Source organism: Podarcis cretensis, assembly GCF_951804945.1.
Source record: "Podarcis cretensis genome assembly, chromosome: 8".
NCBI lineage: Eukaryota > Metazoa > Chordata > Lepidosauria > Squamata > Lacertidae > Podarcis > Podarcis cretensis.
This window is the reverse complement of record NC_137177.1, coordinates 84815677-84834965: the sequence shown is the minus strand read 5'-3', so window position 1 is coordinate 84834965 and position 19289 is coordinate 84815677. Positions and strand designations below refer to the sequence as shown.

Here is a 19289-nt window from a genome sequence, read left to right as displayed (position 1 = left end):
AGGCCCTCTGGATTTAGAGCATCTTGCTGCCATGCTCACTTGCCAGTCCTGCTTTGGCACACCCAACTGGCTTACTGTGAATGTCCCGCCCCAGGTTGTCTTAACCCAGGCACTGGCAAACTCAGCCCTCCAACTGTTTTGGGACTACAACTCCCATCATCCCTGGCCACTGGTCCTGGTAGCTAGGGATGATGGGAGTTGTAGTCCCAAAACATCTGGAGGGCCGAGTTTGCCTATGCCTGCCTTAACCTCCCAAATACATCCTATCTCCTCCATCTTCAACAGTGCAACAAGCTCTCTTAGGTGCTGTTCCCCAGATCCCTGACACCTCCCCAACTTTCCATCATCTCTTCTGGACCTCCTGAAGCTTGCTGCTGCTGTTGTCAAATATCTCCTTCTCACACAGCTCATATTTAGACCTCTCCCACCCTCTGAAGGATGAACCCTTGCTCACAATGCCCCTAGTTCAGACTTTTCTTATGCCCTGCACATTTTAGTTTGAGACTCAGACCCTGCCTTAACTTGCATCCTGCCAACCAAATAGCCTCCAGTACACACAAAAACTGCATGACAGTTCCCCAAATCTCCTGATTTTGGCAACAATAAAGAGAGAGACAGCAAAATGGTGCAAGTTCTGGTGAATGCCCTTTGCCAAGGAAGCAAACAGAAACTTGCAGAACTGAAAGGAAGCACATTCTAGTGCCATCTATTAGGCAGAGTATCAAGGGCCATTGGACTATTACACCTCCCTCTCTCATCCAGGAAAAGGGAATAGCAGCATGGCCACTTCTCTCATCCAGAGAAAGGACAGCTGCAGATGGCTTGCTTCCCTCCCTCCCTCCCCCAGAAAGATCACTCTGCACCAACTGTCAGCGTCCTGGGACTACAGACCAGAATGGAAGCACATATCGATCCCATCCTTCATCCAGACAGCTGAGGGATATCAGGTTGTGTGTCTTTTTATTTTATGCTTTGCAGTCTGTTGCAAACTGCCTTGAGGACCTTTCAAAATCAAGGTGGGGCGTGAATCTCCAAAGCAAATGAAGTACATAAACTTACCGCTGCTCCCTGTCTGGAATATTGCTGTTTATCAGAGCAGTGGTGACTTGCTGCAGCATTTCTAGAACTTCATCACATCCCGTAAGGATCTGAGTAGCCAGAGCCAAGATACTAGCTTTAAGCTCCTAGGGACAAAAATGTTAAGAAGAAACTTGTGTTTACGTGACCAAGAGAACAGCTGATCTTAAAAACAAACAAGCAAGCAAATAGAACAAAAAAATAAGCATGGGCTTCCAAAGTTTATGCAATGATCATGACAATGAAGCCAGCACCAACAGATCTCTCCAGGACTGAGACTGGAGACAGACAATAGTTTCCTTCAAACAACGGAAGGTGGTCAGAGAGGCCCCACTGCCTGTGGCAGGTATGTTCATTTGGTCCCCATCTCCCTCCAGAGGTCTTTTGCTGTGCTTTAGAATCCCCACTCATCCACCTTGATCAGAGATGTAACTGGGACACAAGAAATGGGTGGACACACCATGAAAACAGAAGCTGCTATAGCTCCACTTTTGACTCTGCATGGAAACAATCTCTCTTTTCCTGTGTCAGCTGGAAGTTTAAAATGTTAAACTCCAAAGTACTAGGAAAAATTTAATTAATTAGAATTCAAGATGTACTATGCAGGAAATGAAGGACATATTTTGACCAGGAGGGTTCCCTGTCAATAAGGCCTGATAAAAACAATATGGAAGCCCTATGGGGTCATTTTTGAAGTAGGGAAGGTTCCTTCTCAGACACACAACGTGTCTTCCAATGTCTACGTATGAAGGTGAGCACAAGGGCCACAATTTCTAGTGAGGAATCAAGTTTGATTAACTGATTTTTTTTGAAGTGCCAAAGTCATTCGGCAGCAGACTGTGGAAAAAATGTTAACTTTTTTCTTTAAGTACTAAAAAAATACAAGTAGTAGGCACCCATAACAGAAGGATTATATTTGAATCTCTCTCTCTGTCTCTGTCTCACACTCTCACACACAGGGGTGGTGGAATTCCTCTTCTAAGATGCTGTTTACTTCCAAAACCAAATAAAATAATACCCCCCTCAGAATGATTGCTCTTCCTCCTATGCAAAATGACACAGATTTAAGCCATTAAACCTTTTACAACAACTAGATAGTTTTTTTCCCTTTTTGCAGCAACCTTAGTGGGCACAGGAGCACGCACACACACACACGCACATTTCCCCTTCTTCTGTCCTCACCATCCTGTCCAATTGGCAAATCTTCTGCAGATCTGATGATGCTATTTATACTGCAGGGGGGGGAAAGGTTGTTTGATATTTTCCTATGGCTGACTGAAACAGTCATTTCCCTGTCTAGATTCTTTTTTTAAGTGGGGGGGGGGGGAGGAATAAAACATGCATGTTGCATTTGGGAAACTCCAGCTAGTTAACTGCAGACAAGGGACTCTAGTGGGCTAGGCCCCAACTGCATACAGTACTTATCAGAATGGTTTATCCAGCCCTGTCTGCTGGCCAGACAAGGAACGAAACAGACAGTCTTAGAAGGGAAGAGAGGATGATACGAACTGCAGAGAAGAACTGGAAAAAATAAAAACGTGTTTGTAGGATGAAAGATGGCATGGACACAGTCAGCATTTACTTCATACAAGTACACAAGTACGCCAAAGAATAGCAAAAAGGAGACTGACAGAATTGAAAATAAAGGGGCAAAAGTAAACATGGGCCTCCTGTGAGGGCCCTGTAGAAAGAAGTAGAAGATGCTCTTATCTACCAGCCCAAGGGCTCAGCCTTGAGTAGTGGGCTGGGGCTGCCTTTCCTTCACTGCTCCTCCCTTAAGCAGCTGAGATAATAAATGCAAAGCCAACTGGAAAAGTAGCACAGGCCCTGCATAAAAGCATATTTTGCCCCATTTCTTCAGATAAGCAAGTAATATTCCCTAGAGAGTGGCGGTGAAGTTGATGGGGTGATTATGTTTTCAGAAATTCTACAGCACTGCTTTGCTGAACACAGATCCCCCTGAGTGGTACAGCTAGCAACATGTTTAAATTTCAAAGTACTTGAAAGTGTAGGGATAGCTTTCCCTTATCAGGAATACTCAGTGGTTCAGTTAAAGCAATAGTTCTAGGACAGTCACCAGTCCTGTGCAACATGTTTGCAAAGAGGTCCATCTAGAATGGCACTGAGGCAGCAACCATTTAGGATCAAAGTTTTTAGAGGTTATCACACTGACTTAGAGTAAGTCAAAAGGCGAAAGAGTTGCTGATGATCCATACCACAGACATAAACAGGTTTGAAACCTACTTAAGGGCCAAACCATATGCTAGGGTAAACATACTTCTAGGGAAAGGGTGCTTAAATTGACCTCCCTCACATTTTTACTTTTGTTTTGAGAAAAAGGGTCTCAATTTGGATCACACTATCTACAAGTGCTCAGAGTCCTGTGCAGGTTTCCTGTCAAAAATCCCCCCAGCTTCTTTGCTCCTCAGGGGTCAGCAGGACACCAGTATGGAGTGGGAGCAAATTCCAGACCCGGACCCCACAGCTGCTGTTTCTTCAAACTTAAATGAGGCTTGCTTAAGGGCATTTTTAAAAAAGAGTATTTTATCAGAATGTGTGGTTTGGCCCTAGGCAGCACAGCTTCTTTCAGGAAACCCTGAGCATTTCTGAAGCTGCAGAGAATTCTCCATTTAGAGGTTCTTAGCTCCCTCACCAAACTGTAACCACCAAGGTCATGCTCCCTCTGGGGTTCCATGGAGGGGGTAGGGCAGATCCAGGAATAAAAAGCGATGAAAATGCAAAGCTACCCTCCATGCCAGGGATGGGAAACTTGCAGCCCTCTAGATCAGCCCTAGCCAGCATTGCAATGATCAGGAACCATGGAAGTTCAGTAATATCTTGGAGGCCACAGGTTCCTGAGGCCTGCTCTATGCTAACACCCAGAGAACCCTTTTAGATTTCATATGGTTAAGAAATAGAGATTTCATTTGGGGGGGGGGACAGGACTCTAGAAGTTTTAAAGGCCCCTAGATGGATATATTCTAAAATGAATAGGAATAAAGAATAATTTTATAGATTAAAAAAAATAAATCTGTAGCAAGGCCTGGAATACAGAACTATCTGCCACAGTTCTTTCTCTAAAACAAGGAGACTCTCGCATAAGAAAAGCCTGCTAGATAAGTCCAATGGCCCATCTAGTCCAGCATCCTGTTCTTACAGTGGCCAAATAGTTGCCTGTGGGAAACCAGCAAGCAGGATTCGAGCACAAAAACACCCTCCCCTCCTACTGTTTCTAGCAGCTGGTATTCAGAATGCCTCCAACTATGGAGTCAGAGCACAGCCATCGTGGCTAGCAGCTAGTGATGGCCTTATGTACCGTATTTTTCACTCTATAGGACGCACCTTGTTTTAGAGGGGGAGAACAAGAAAAAAAAATCTCCCCCTCTCTGCTCAGTGCCCCTTCAGCGAAGCGGCAGGAGAAATGGAGCCCCTTCCATTTCTCCTCCTGCTTGGCTGAAGGGGCGCTGCGCAGCTCTCCCTCTCTGCTGAAGCCAGGAGAGTCTTGCTCTCCTGGCTTCAGCAAAAGGAACCTGAAGCCTTTGGAGCACAGTGCAAGTTCCCGCTCCCTCTGCACTTCGGTGGCTTCGCGTTGCTATCGCTGAAGCCAAGGAGCCTGCATTCGCTCCATAGGATGCACACACATTTCCCCTTAATTTTTGGAGGGGAAAAAGTGCGTCCTATAGAGCGAAAAATACGGTACCTCCATTCATTTGTCTGTATCCTATGGAAGAAAGTTCCACAACCAATGATTTACTGGTAATGATAGTGCTTCAGTGCAGGGTAATTTGATGGTTCAAAATAGAGGCCCTCGTGAGGAACAGCCACCTCTGGACTGAACTTCCAGTTGGTGGAGAGCGACGGCGGTGGCAGCAGCACCACACAATGATCTCTGTTGGTCTTCCTGAATGCCACTCTGGTGGAGGTCAACAGGGGAGCCTAGCCATGCATTGCAAAGCAAAAGAGTTCCTGAATTAGGGCACACATAGCTTCAACAGCACCTTCCCTCCTGAAGAGGTCACCGTTGAGAATTCTAGCTGAAGCTGTCACAAAATTACACTGAGACAACAAGAAGGGACAAGACAGCACAGAGAGGGTATACCCATCAGCTGAACTGCAGAGATACAAGGGCCGGAAGAGAGCATGGGTTGTTGAAATCAGAACTGGAATTTAATATTGGTGTTTACCTGTACCTTCAATGTCTCTCCCTGCAAGGAGCTGTCACTGTCATCGTTTTCGTCAGGCTTAATCAAAATTGTATTACTCAGAAGATGGTTCTGTACGGCCATCAGATACCGCAGGCAAGAAGAGGCAGCCTTTAATATAAATGAGCACCATTTGCATTATCATCTCAACACTTCAACTAGAAAATCAGCACAGAAAAAGGTTGTGCGCTATTTTTGAAACACAGAGGAAGAAAACGAACAGGGAAATGTCAAATCATTCTCCTGCTAAACTGTCACAGCTCTGCAGTGCATTACAAGCATGTAACAAAAGAGTCACTAACTCAAGCTAAAATTTGAGAGATGTGTCACAGATTGCTGGATTTTGCTTAGTTGACACATAGGCAAGTAACTGTCAAATTAATTCTTAAAACAAAGCTGAATTCACAGGGATCAATGGATACATTCTAGAAAGGTCAACAGAGTGGGAATGGGATTTCATCTTATTTATTGCAGTACACAGTGCAACTGTAAGTTTCAAACAATGCTGTATAGTTTATGCTTTGATTCCATGGGGGCACAGAAAACCTAAATTGAATTCAGCTTCCTGAAAACCCCATGCTTCCATTTTTTTACTTAAAGCAAGTTGCTAGCCCTTATTGGCTTTTCAGATATGCTTCAAAGTGTGAGGAAATGTCTGCTGAAATCTCAGGAGTGGAGGCAACTAGAAAGTAACAGAGCAGGAGAGCTCCAATGCTCTGCCTAACTCCTTACCCCTCCTCCACAAGTGGCAAAACCACAATGATGCAAAATAGAAGCAGTTATGCAAATCTGCATACCTAGAGAGAACACAGAATTCTGCTATTCTTGGTGCAGACTTTGGATGGCTTGGGCCCAGCATTTCAATTAGCACAGTACACTGGTCTAAATCTGGCCCCACCTACTACTTCCCAAAGCCAGTACCCATTTGTTTAGCATTTCCTGCAATTCTTCCAAAATAGTCATAACCCAAATATTCAGGCTGCTTCTTCCTAATCCTGTGCCTTTCCTGTAAAGCAGGTCAGGATTGCTATGTTCATTATGCAGCCAGTATGCTATAGTGACAAAACTGTGCCAGAAAACAATGGAAATAACTAGGTTCAGTTTCCCATTTAGGTGCAAAACTCACTGGATAAGCTTGGGTCATTTACTCACACTCACCTACCTCTCATGACTGTTACAAAGATAAATGAGTGGGAAGGCTGCAGCTCTGAGCAAATGAGGCAGGATTAAAATGTAGCAAGATAAACACTATTACAATGAGGGCTGAGGCTAAAACAGAGTGGCTTGGTTTGATTCTGATCCATTCATTTGTTTTTATTTATACCCCAGTTTTCTACAGATAGAACCAAAAGCAGCTTGAAAGTTATTAAAATACAATCTAAAATTAAAAAATCACATTAAAAGCAATCAAAACTGGTTTGTTCATTGAGTTTTACCACTAATGCCAAGACTTAAACCAGACTTCCCATCATGCCATTCACTTTTAACTACCATGCTAACATTAGCTCTTAATTAGGATTATTTTTTGTGGTTGGCATTCAAAGTAAGTGGCAGGGAGACAGAGCAGGGCAACATGTGGATGTAAAGCATTATCAGACACCTGGCCAAACACTCACAGCAGACAGCATGGAAAGGTTCATGCCGGTTTAGCCAGGTGCTCAGTTTCATGGCAGGACAAAGTATAAGACTGCTCTTCCTAGGTGAGGCTGGGGAAAAAACTGGAAGAGCAGCATCAGCAGCTGCTGCCTGTTAGTACAATCTGAATCACAAGTTCCGAACTTTCCTAGGTACATAAGTCCTTGTTTCTCCTGTGTAGGAGAGTGTCAATACATCGGCATGCAGGTGGCATCCAGAAAACAATCAGTGAGGTTTGCAGGCTCATCTGTAACATTTGACAATCCAAATGCTCCCCTTAAACCTTGCAGAGACTGCTGCACTGCCCCTATCCTGACTGTACTCATAAAACAAGAGGCCCTTTTGAAAAAAAGAGCAAGCTAGGAGGTGTTACTCACAGGCACAGTTGAGAGGAGCCTTTGAAATTCATCTCTGGATACAGTTTGGCACTTGGTGATTAAGATACATGATTCTCGGACAACGATCTTGAGAATGTAGTGCAAAAGTTCATCGTTTAGTCTTTAAAAATGTAGGAAATATATGGTAAAATGGTGAGGGTTCAGTACTGGAAACAAAAACACTCATGTGCAAGTATATTAAGTATTTTGGTAATGGTGAACTAGTAGCTACCATAAAAGACACAACCATGTTTTTATTTACTTAACTTACATCTGTCTACAGCTACAGGACAGTTCCACGCATCTAAGAGCAGGACCCTATGCCTTACAACAAACTCCTTAAAAGGGGGGGGGTTTCAAAAGTTTTTGATACTGCTGGGGTCATGGCGGCATGTCCCATTGCAACAGGTGAGGCAAAACAGGAAGTGATGCCACCTTGCTCTGCCACGCCACCCACCTCTGCCAGCACCACCTCCGTGCCACTGCCTCTGCTGTCAGAGAAGTGGCGCCATCATCAAAGCTAGTTTTAGGCAAGAGATCTCATAAGATCTCTCAGCACCAATGCCAGTGGCAGAGGCACAGGTGAGTCTGCTTTGGAGGCTTCTGCCACCCGAGGCAGCTGCTTCACCCCACTTCATGGGTGGGCTGGCCCTAGCTGTGGTATGGGGGTCTGTTGCTTCCAAGCTCAAAACTCCACTGGTGCACTCCAGCACTCAGAAGTGCCTGAAGCATCTTTTTAGATCACAGAAACGGGAGCACAAATTTATGAGAAGCTTTCTGATGCAGGCAAACACGTACCTAGCAAATGCCTGAGCAGAGGAAACTCCCTGTGGATTGGGCCTTCTGACAGTTTGCACTGCCCACAGAGATCCAAAGGGGATCTCGTTGCAAATAATTGCTGTGCACAAGAGAGTTGTGTGTGGTGGTGGTTGGGGAAATAGAAAACAGAACATTTTATGTCATCATTTAATTGCTGAGGACTGCAAATTCATACTTTCAAACTTCTGTTTGGTTATTCCAAATGCGCTCTTCCTAAAACTGCAACAAATGGTTTCCTTTATCTGTCTTGCAATGCTATCATCTAATGTTTCTTTGTTTAATATACTACCCATAGTTTTTCAGTCACATGTTTTTATGCTATGTCCATGGAGAGTAAGTATAGCAAGTAAAGATCTAGGGCTTGAGTACCTCTTTTGATCTGGAGTACTTTCAAAATAACTTGCCCTGAACGACACAGACCTGAAATATCTGAAAGACTGCCTCCTTTCCTACATACCCTCTTGGCAGAGGGGGCCATCTTAGTGACCCAGGATAGGGCATTTTGTGGAACTCGTTCCCCACAGAGGCGTGTCTAGCACCTTCATTATACATCTTCCAGAGAAGGCTGAAGATGCAACTCTTTACCACGGAGGTGTATATTTTTAGGATTGTTTAAATCTGTTTCTAATATTGTATTGTAATGCTGTAAACCATCCCAAGACCTCAGGGTGAAGGATAAGCAGTAAATAAACAAATAATAAATAATAAAAACATATATTATGATCCGAGATTCTGAGATTCTGTCCTTGTAGCACTGGCTCTCTGGAGGATGTACCATATTCTTTATCTTACTGCCAAATCTTCTCTGGGATTTGAACTCAATTTTTAGACACTCTTCTTGAGGGGAAAATCAACTGGCCTGAAGCTACAAAAAAAAACACCCCGATTTCTTATAGGCTTCTGTTGTTGTGATTGTTTCTTGAAATCGTTACTAATTGTTCCTTTTCTGTTGCTTAGTAAGACATAGTGAACTAGACACAGATTTGTGCCATCTCCATTCCTTTTTAAAGGGGCCACTTGCCCTAAGCAAGCTGTGATGAAACTCTTGGAAGCTGTACGACAGAAGCAGCAACTCTGAGAGAAGTCTTCATTGGATAGGATCCAGAGCTTTCAGCATGTGCACTAGGCAAATTACATCCCTTACATGCAGGAAGACCCATGTCACTTACCTGTAATGCTCATCATCTTCGCTGCCAAATCTGTTGTTCTGAAGCTGCTCAGCCAGGTTAGTCATGATCACATTCCGAAGCTGGGCAAGCCCACTGTTTCTGTCTCCTACAAGGGAATAATTCATGCGGGAAACTGGCTATATATAGATGTTGGCCTCAGCTGTAAATTCATGCTAGATGAAACTATTTCTTATTAAATGTGCAGCAGACTATGCTTTCTGGACCATATACTTTTAGCCAGTAGATGCTTCTAGATGTGGATGATTTAGCAGCTACCAAGCATTGCTGCTCTGCTGTAAACTGGAAGGCAGCCCTGTTTAGGGAAGCTTTTAACATTTGATGTTTTATCGTGTCTTTAATATTCTGTTGGGAGCTGCCCAGAGTGGCTGGGGAAACCCAGCCAATGGGCAGGGTATAAATAATAAATAAATTAATAATAATAGTAATAATAATGGTAAAATACACCCTTCTCGCCTCATTGTACTCCTAATCATGGATTTGGAAAGGGAAGGGTTACATTGACAGATCTGATTTCCATGGAATGAAATGGCTAGCATAATCTATACAGGTCACAACCAGCCAGAATAGCAGCACAATGGGCCACCTACATCTGGGGCATCTGGAGGGGGGAAAGAGCTGGATTTTTGGCACTCTGAAATACAGTAGAAGCTGAACAGGAAAGGCATGATAGGGAGATATTTGTTGACAACATCAGGAAAACATGGCTACTCTAGAGCAAAAAATCAGTGTGGAAGCTGCCTACAATGAATTTTCATTACAGTCTTAGCGAAAACACTTACCTTCTGTTAAAACCAACTTAAGCAAGTTATTAATTTCCACTTCTCCAGGATACAGGTTGTTTAGACCAGAGCTTAAAAAAGAGAAAAGAAAAGGTAACATTTAGTATCTGCAAAGACAGACAGCAACAACAGAGTATTGGGGTACTTTAAAATCAAACAGATTAATTATAGCATAAACAATGTCTTTCCCTTCCTTCCTTCCTTCCTTCCTTCCTTCCTTCCTTTCTGCAGACTATTGAGACTACCTTTCTGAAAATTTTTAGCATTTGCTTCCAGAGTATAAAAGAAAAGTCGGGAATGTTGGGTTTTTTGAATGACGTTTATGGTTAAGCAAGAAGGCCATCAACAGACAGTTTGGGGAAGTGGCTGGACTAAGACCTAGGAGACCAGGGTTCAAATTTCCACTCAACCATGAAGCTCACTGGGTAATCTTCCAGTTGCACTATCTCAGACTAAGCTACCTCACAGGGTTGTTGCGAGGATAAACAAGGAAGAAAACTATGTATACTACCTGGAGCTCCTTGGAGGAAAAGTGGGGCGTAAATGTAATAATAATATATACAAAGAAAACCACTATGTTCAAAAGGGGCCTCTTTGGATATCAAAAGGAAGCCTTTTCCACCCTGTTATGTAACCAGATTCAAACTAAGAATTGTTTTATGGGAAATACGGTTCAAGCAAGCAACTGCTTCTACAGTTAAAGGAATGAAAACGCTCATGCTTTTTCTTCTTTATTTAATTGTCTGTTATTGCTGCTGCTTGTGCCACAGGGAGCAAGGAAAGCATACTACAGAAGCAATTGTATTTTAGTTTAAGTCTTACCTGTGTCGTTTCTTGAAATGTTTGCTAGCAACTTACACAATGTACAATCTCTATTGCATTCAGTACCCAGTGAAGTAAATTAAGAATACTCTTATTTCATAGAAGAGGATCTGAGGCTAAGTAACTGCAACTCATCCAAGGCTATGTAGTCAGCCTGTGGCTCAGGAGGAATTTGAACTCAAGTTTGCCAGATCAAAGTCCAGCACTCAGCTGGGTGGCTATTAATTTAATTCTACACTCTGAAAATTTAATTCTACACTTCACCAGTGTGGAATTAAACCAAGTTTCTTCAACAACATTATCTGGTCATACAGTGCAGCAACCAGTTAATAATTCTCTAACATCAATCAACATGGCTGGAAAAAAACAGGCTTTGGATCCAAAATACGCTGCTATTATTCCAGAAATGAGAACACTGCACCTCATAAATATAGATCTGTAAACTACTCTAGAAGATTTTGTTCTCAAGTTTTGGAGTGTGTCCCATATACAGGAAAATGCGACATCCAAGATCAGGCACGGGCAAACTCGGCCACCCAGATGTTTTGGGACTACAACTCCCATCATCCCTAGCTAACAGGACAAGTGGTCAGGGATGATGGGAATTGTAGTCCCAAAACATCTGGAGGGCCGAGTTTGCCTATGCCTGCCCAAGATTAATGCCCTTTGCCCTTTAGATGTACATTATCTGGTTATCTTAACACAGGACTGTGAAGCTCCCGATGATTTGGTGGCAGATAGAAGAGCGGGAACCATCTTCAACCTTGTAACTACAACTAGACAAAAGAACTATGCCCAACCAGCAGCCGCAGCAGCAGCAGCATCAGCAGCAGCTCTCACAACAGAACTTCAAAGTCAGCCTAAAGTAGATGGTAGAAATGCTTGCTTTCTTCTATATAGCTGATACCAGCTATCTAGGACTTTCTGACCATTTTAACTGATGGCCTCCTAAGAGTGCAATGCCTAAAGCTAGGAAATAGGCTGGCCAGCTGGTTAATTTTAAAGTTATGCATTTAGACAACAGGTTTATATTCTCCAATACTGTGTGCTGCAAGCGTCCTGTATAAGACAGAACCCAATGACAAAGCTTGGATGTTGTCTGGCAAATATCCACCCCACCCACAACCTCCTCTCATTTTAAGATTTTTAACCTCAGCTACCAAGAAGCAATGGGACGCAGGTGGTGCTGTGGTCTAAACCGCAGAGCCTAAGGCTTGCTGATCAGAAGGTCAGCGGTTCGAATCCCCGCAACGGGATGAGCTCCCGTTGCTCGGTCCCTGCTCCTGCCAACCTAGCAGTTCAAAAGCACATCAAAGTGCAAGTAGATAAATAGGTACCGCTCCGGCAGGAAGGTAAACGGCATTTCTGTGCGCTGCTCTGATTCACCAGAAGCGGCTTAGTCATGCTGGCCACATAACCCAGAAGCTGTACGCCGGCTCCCTCGGCCAATAAAGCAAGATGAGGGCCACAACCCCAGAGTCGTCCGCAACTGGACCTAACGGTCAGGGGTCCCTTTACCTTTAGCAAGAAGCAGGCTGGAAAGTGACAGTAGCAGTTCCTTCCCAAAAAAAACACCCTGTGACCAGGAATAGACAGGGAGGAAGCCTAGCATATACTGGTGACCAAACTAGCTGCCTTCCTTTGGGCTAGGTTCAGCCAAGCCCTAGTGTAAAGCACAGAAAATTCACACTTTAATATGAGGAAGCTTAGAATGGCTGCTTTGTGGTGTTTACCAAGTCAGGCCTTGGAAGTATTATCCTCACAAGGACTACAGCATTTGTAGGATTTGATTGATTGTAGTGAGCTAAGAGGACATACCTGATAGCCAGGCAGACCTCCTTCTGAATCTCAGGGCTGATCTGGTCCACTGGTGCCATCAGTAACTGCCAAAGCAAGAGGCCGGATCGTCTTACGATATCACGATTCTTCTCGGTTTGAGGGCTGAAGAAAAATTTAAAAACCACCTGCAAGGACAAACATGGGACTGTATGTACAAATGCTCGTATTGAATTGTCAGATATGAGTAAGTGAGTACCATAAAAAGAGTATATGGAATCTGATGGTTTACTTATTTATATTAATATAATTTATTGCAGTCTGCCATGCCTACAGGGTCCCCACTCTCACTGAAAGGAGATTTAAAAGAAGCACTGAGTTGGAGCCAACAGATTAGTTTGCAGTGTGTGGTTGGGAGCAGAGCGCATGTGTGATGCCTATAACAATTGCTTCAGTTTGCAGGTGTGACCATACACCCGAAAAAGGTGGACAACCCCTCTCACCAGCTTCATTCCAGTGGCCAAAGGTGAGGAACAAAAAGCAAAAGTCCCTCAAGAAAAAACAGAATAAAATGTGAACATTTCCTCTGACTTAACCACACAAGTTAGCTGAAACAGGTGGGTCTGATAACGCTTACAACAATTGCTGGAGAATACCATCAAGAACACCTCTCTTGGATAAAGCTTCCATGATTGAGAAAGAACTCACCAATGCTCCAATTCAGTTCCAGCACTTCTTACTCTGCCCACAGGAAGCATGAGAAAATCCTTACATATCCCACCACTCCCAGGTTAAGGGAACCCCACTAAGTGTACTTTGCCTGAGTATCCCACACCCCCAATCCAAAAGCAAACAATTACATTAGGATAGCACAATTACACGAGGATAGCACACACCTGGAAGACAACCAAGATGCAGCGTATAATGCAGGTGTCCCCATTGACCATAGCTTTCTCCATAATGTCGCAAATGCTGCTAAGATGATGGCCCTCGATTGGGTGTTGCTTGCCCAGAAAGTTTGTGATTGGAAGGTTGTTGCTCGCTGCCAGCAGGTTGAGTTGATGGATACACATAGCACCAACATGGTGCAGTAATTGATTGATAACCTCATTTGTGGTTATGGCATCTCCTAAAGCAGTAAGAAACATTTGATAAATCGGCAGTGTGCATTTCAAGGTATCGTCAAGGTTTATTCATTCTGTGCCTTTCAACTATGCCTGGTCTAAAACATAAAGTTCCCCACCCCCAAATATTCAAATAAATGTGTGGAATTCAAACAGAGAATTCCCAGGTTTGATCCTCAGGGTTTCCAGGTTATAAGTAGAATGGTGAAGTTTGGTGCTTGCAATCTCGGGGAGGCACTCTCAGTTGGAATAAGCAACTCTAGGTAGACATCTAGGTGGGCCAATGGTCTGACAGTAAGGCGTCTTCATATATTCATATGGATGGAAGGGAAGCAAGAGAAGGGCATGGAGATTGAGTGTAGCTGCCCACAAGTTTCAAATAACTGGGAATAGCAACCATACATGCAGTGCTGAAGCAAGGGTATTTTGCACAGCTTGGCTGCCTCCAACGTGGATTTGTTGGTTTGGCCTTTGCAAGCCACCACCTCTCAAACCCAGTTTTTACAAATGGAAGACAATTAACAAACTACTTCATGAGACTTTCGACAGGGTAAACATGTTAAAGTTTGCCCCACGCTACAATTTGTGCTATATAGCTGATGATGTGGTATCAATACCTGATTATTTCATTGCTAATGTTTGCATTTAGAGAAGCACCGTTTTGTGGCTTTCTCCTGCAGCTGTAATAGTCAATTGCCTTCCTTCAGCGGAATTCCACAGAAATTCAAAGGAAAGATCCCAGTGTCTTGTAGTTAGTAACTTCAAAAGCAGGAGAACTTCAAACACCCTGATTATTATTTTGGTTCTGATCAAAGGAAGTTCTGTTCTATATATACCCTCACCAACCTTGTATGAAAGAGCTGTTCTGCCCTGCTGGTTTCTCAGTCAGGTGCAGCATGGCTCAAAGGCAATGCCCACTGATCCAGGCTGTCCATCTCACATTTCACTAACAATGACTTTGTACAGAGTGCTGACTGCTGATTTTCCCCTCACCTTTTGGTTCCACAATTATATGGCTGACTCCTAGCCTCTGGCAAACGTAATGGAAGGCTTGGTTCCCTGGATTGCACCATTGATCAATATAGTCGTTCGAGCATGTCCAGATCATGTTATTCATAGCATCATAGCACGCTCCTGAACAAAAACAATCAATAGCTCTTTTTATCAAAAGTGGCTTATAATGCAAAACAGGTCCAGACAGATGCCTTTATGGTTGGTAACAGTTCCTCTGTCTCTTAACATACACATACACCTCCTCCCTCCTCTGCACCCCTTCTCACCAACAGCATCATTTGGTCCTAAAGGACTTTTCTTTGTTTTTATTCCTCAGAAGTAAAGACTGTTCCTAAGTATTCCATAACAGCTCAGCAGCTAAGCCAACGGCTAGGGAGGTCTTCTTGCAATGAATCTTACATCTAATAAGAGATGTTTCCAAGATAGCAGCTTATTTGCAACTCAGATTTTTACACATTTTCTAGTTTACCTGATTTTGGGGGGAAACTGATAAAAGCACTCCCCACCCTCCCTAGATTTGCTTGCTTTAATGGACTGCCTCTCTTGCCTTCATTCAACCATAGAAAGCACTCCAGTGTTCACCACTCCAAGGCTGGTGTTTACTTTGCAAATAGATTTATAGATATTGCTATCGATGGTACAAAATAAAGCAAGAAACGACTGTCTGATCTCCCCTCTGCCATGATCCACAAACGCTAACTTAAAAAACCCACCACCATTACACTGCCAATTGCACCTTAGGTCAGCCAAGGTTTAGAGCAAATATACAGTTTCAAGCAATTCTCCTATACATATATATTGTTAATTGCCTCTTATTATAAACTTTATTAGCCTTCTCTTACTTTGGCAGGTTATTTCTGTTACTTTAAAAAAGAAAAAAAGAGGTGTGCCTGAACAGATTAGCTGTTTAAAGCAAGCCAGATTCTGCTCAGAGAAACCTGTAATCAAGGGCATCAAACACCATTGTTGCCACACCAAGTTGTATCTAAAACTGCATATTAATTCCTTACCAAGACCAGGAACAAGAGCACCGCGTCCAAGTGAGCTCCCAGCAGCATCAATGAGATCCGCTCGACTTGTAAACTGTCCATCTGAGATACTGTACACCAAACTCGAAGCCAGAACTTTAAACAAAGAGCCTACAATCAATCCCTTGAAAGCTCACATATTTATTTGAACTGTGCTTTATGCACATGAGCTTAATTGTTAAACACAGACAATTATTTAATTTCTACAGTGAGAGAATCGAGATACCGAGGCTTGTACTTAACTGGAAGCCTTTTGCCCTGGAAACTCTACCTGCTTTTCCTAAACTTCAGCTGAAGCCCCACAGGTCACTGACAACCCCAAGCATCCCTCCATATGTTGCAGGTCAGACCTATGGGCCAAAAGAAGCCCTTGCTGGCTCTCTATCCACCCTTGGGACTCTCCCCAGGCCAAGCCCTCTGCCCAGACTAGCTCTGCAACCTCCTTGAATGCCTTTGCCTGGCTGGAATGTCTCCTTGAGCTGTGATAATCCCTCTTGTTTGCTTGAACAGAGAGTAGTGTATGCATAGAAACCCCTGGGTTTTTGTATTGCTGGAATGTAGCCTACTATACAACAGTAAGAGTCACATCCACCGTACTACCCACTTTTGCCTCTGACTACACCCACTACTGATATGCAGCTTCTGGAAGGTGCCCCTTGGGCTGAAAAATGTGGGTACTATATAAGCATGTTGTCCAGTAACAGTAGCACCACCATTGCAGGGGGTTGGACTAGATGGCCCTTGTGGCCCCTTCTAACATTACAATTCTATGATTCTATGCTCTCAACAGGGGCAGGGCAGTCATGTGTATTTTAGTCATGTGACTGTCACATTCACATGCAAAGCAAGGGTGGTGGAGTGTCTAGTCTTACATGAAAAGGAGATGAGAGGAATGAAACCCAACCCTCTTTCCCTCTGCTGTGCTCACTGCCCCAAGCAATTACAGCTCCCCGACAATCTTTCAGTATCAGAGTGGGGCTAAAAGAAAAGCGACTGCAAGAAAAGGAACTCTGCTGCATCAAAGCTGCATCAAAGCATACCCTCATCCCCATTTTATATGTCAACTGGGCAGATATTTTCATCAAATTTGAACACTAAGCCCTATGCTGGAAATAGGTTTCAGGGCTATACCCAGCTAGCTCAAATCAACGACTGAGAAATAAACTTGGAAGAAGTGCCTTATTTAAGGTGGACAGATGGAGCAAAATAATGATTTACAATAAATAAATATAATGGCACTGGATACATTAAGAGAATTATCTAGGGAGCAAGCGGAAAGGCAGCGCAAGATGCATGGCAAATCAGTTTGCTGGGTTTTAAAAAAATCAAACCAACTCAGAGGGAGCAAGAAGGCAGGCTGAAGAAGACTTACTTTTCAAGGATGACAAGCCACTTGTTCCACCAAAGAGCGACCGTGTGGCAGAGCTGCCAGAGCCACCCGGGGGTGGGACTAACATCACCAAATAAGTCCCACATGTGTATATTGGAGTCTTTCGTAGCATTTTTAGAGGCAGACCACAACTAGTGTTAGCAGCTGAAAAGATCAGATGAACATCATGAGAAGCAAAAAATAAAATAAAATGCTGTTGCCCATGAAAAAGGCAGAAAAGGGGGGGGGGACTAAATTCTGGGATGAAAGCTGGATGGATGGACAAGCGAGATTCAAACCCCAAAGAGAAGCCTACAGTTACTTGTGTTACAATGTAGGATCTTGAGAAGAGACACCATCTACCAAGATAATGCCTTCATCTGAAACAAGAGGACCCCACACTTCCAGCAGAGACTGTGCAGGAGATGCTCCTGGTGTGCTCTGACACATAGAGCATGAGAAGCAAAATTATCCTTAATACTGGACTCTGCTTATCAAAGCAAATCAAGGTGCAAAATCATTAAAACAAACCCCCTCCTCACCTGCTTGGTCCTCTTTCAGCGTATTGGAGATGGTGGAGCCAGTCAGGGCAGCCAAGGTTGCTGAGGGAGAGGCTCTGTACCTTGAAAGCCTGCTCAGAAGCATCTCATTGATGCTTTTTGCTGAATCCCCCTCTTTCCTCATGAGTATTATCCGCTCTTGGAGGGGACTGGCCACACAGGCGCCATTTTCCACCTAGTCCAATGAGCCAAGACAACACAGAGCATTACCTGTCTGGGGGGGGGGGAATGCACCCCAAACTCTAGTCCCTGAGCACAGGCTCAAATGGGGGAGGGATGAACCTTAATTATGAGACGCAGACTGCCCATCCTGAGCAGCATCAGCGTTGATCACAATGCAATGAGAAAGATATTGGCTTTGGGCATTTTATAATTATGAAACAAAGGGATGAACACATGAGAAATAAAATATCAAATGGTACACAGGACACACATTCAGCAGCAAGTAAATGCAAATGGAGAAGTGGAAGACAGAGATGGAGTAGACATAGCTACAAGGCATAGAAGGGAAAATATTTTGCAAATTGAAAGTACTCTGTAAACAACAAGCAGTAACTAGCTTTGAGCATTAAAGGCATTTGCATCCTGCTCCTTAGCCAAAAAAAGCAGCTTACAATATGGTCCCTTATCCTCAAAATCTAAGACAACAAAAATGGAAAAGGGACCAGGAGGGAAGAGGGGGAAAGGAAGCTCAGGCACTAACTTAAGTTACAGAGAAAAGCCCAATTCCTATCGCCACTCCCCCCCCCAAAAAAAACAACAACACACACTTTGTAACAGCACTCACTGTGAGCTCAAAAACATCCATGAAGACAGAGTGTCCCTTTGGTGTTTTTTCGTTCAAGCTTGCAGGAGACCAAATCCAATAGAAGTAGGTGCCATCGGAAGAAAGATGCACAGTGGTCATAGTGCTGCCAATTGGAAAGTGATCTGCTGGCATTGGGAGAAGCTGACATACCTGTAGCATCAAATAAAAGCAAAGGTGAGAGAGAGGATGGGAGGAGAAGGGATAAAAATTACGTTGTACTAACTCTCATGAACACTGACATGATAAACTGGCCTAGTTTATGTGTAATGCTAAGGTGCTTTACTCCTTCCTGGTCAATTTGTTGCAGTGCTGTCCTGAACCAAGCCATAGGTTGGCTTAATATGTCATCCAAACTTTGGCTCATGGTTTAGCTCTCATAGACAAACCATGAGCTATCAACTATACAATCTCATGGTTACCATCTTGTGATTAATCCAGAGAGATCTAAACCATGGGCTTGAGCCCAGATAATACGACAAGCCATTACCACTGAGCAATTCTGCAAAAGACTCGCTCACTTGTCTCATTTTATAATTAACACCAATTTTTATGCTTTGTAGGACTGTTCAACATGCCTACCTATACAGTCGTACCCCCTTGTTTTGCGGCTGGGATCAGTTCTAGCCGAAAAGGACACAGGGCAAAGTGCCACGGCTGCGCGCAGAGTGGTTTGCCCTTCTGCGCATGCACGAAGCGTGATTTTGCACTT

The 19289-nt window shown here is 43.7% G+C and overlaps 1 protein-coding gene across 4 annotated transcripts in view; it reads right to left on the bottom strand.

The window, feature by feature from the left end:
- The window catches only part of HECTD4 (HECT domain E3 ubiquitin protein ligase 4), a 117366-nt gene that overhangs the window by 67057 nt on the left and 31020 nt on the right, over nt 1-19289 (bottom strand). For 3 of the 4 annotated variants that reach the window (XM_079986632.1, XM_079986635.1, XM_079986633.1), the window contains exons 7-18: nt 18560-18730; nt 17755-17947; nt 17216-17377; nt 15826-15939; nt 14795-14935; nt 13574-13806; nt 12720-12865; nt 10080-10150; nt 9280-9385; nt 7292-7412; nt 5262-5390; nt 1060-1184 (exon numbers count right to left, since the gene is read on the bottom strand). In XM_079986632.1, coding sequence (XP_079842758.1) covers nt 1060-1184; nt 5262-5390; nt 7292-7412; nt 9280-9385; nt 10080-10150; nt 12720-12865; nt 13574-13806; nt 14795-14935; nt 15826-15939; nt 17216-17377; nt 17755-17947; nt 18560-18730 — 1712 coding nt within the window. The remainder of the gene's footprint in view (nt 1-1059; nt 1185-5261; nt 5391-7291; nt 7413-9279; nt 9386-10079; nt 10151-12719; nt 12866-13573; nt 13807-14794; nt 14936-15825; nt 15940-17215; nt 17378-17754; nt 17948-18559; nt 18731-19289) is intronic. The other variant, XM_079986634.1, reaches the window with a different exon arrangement.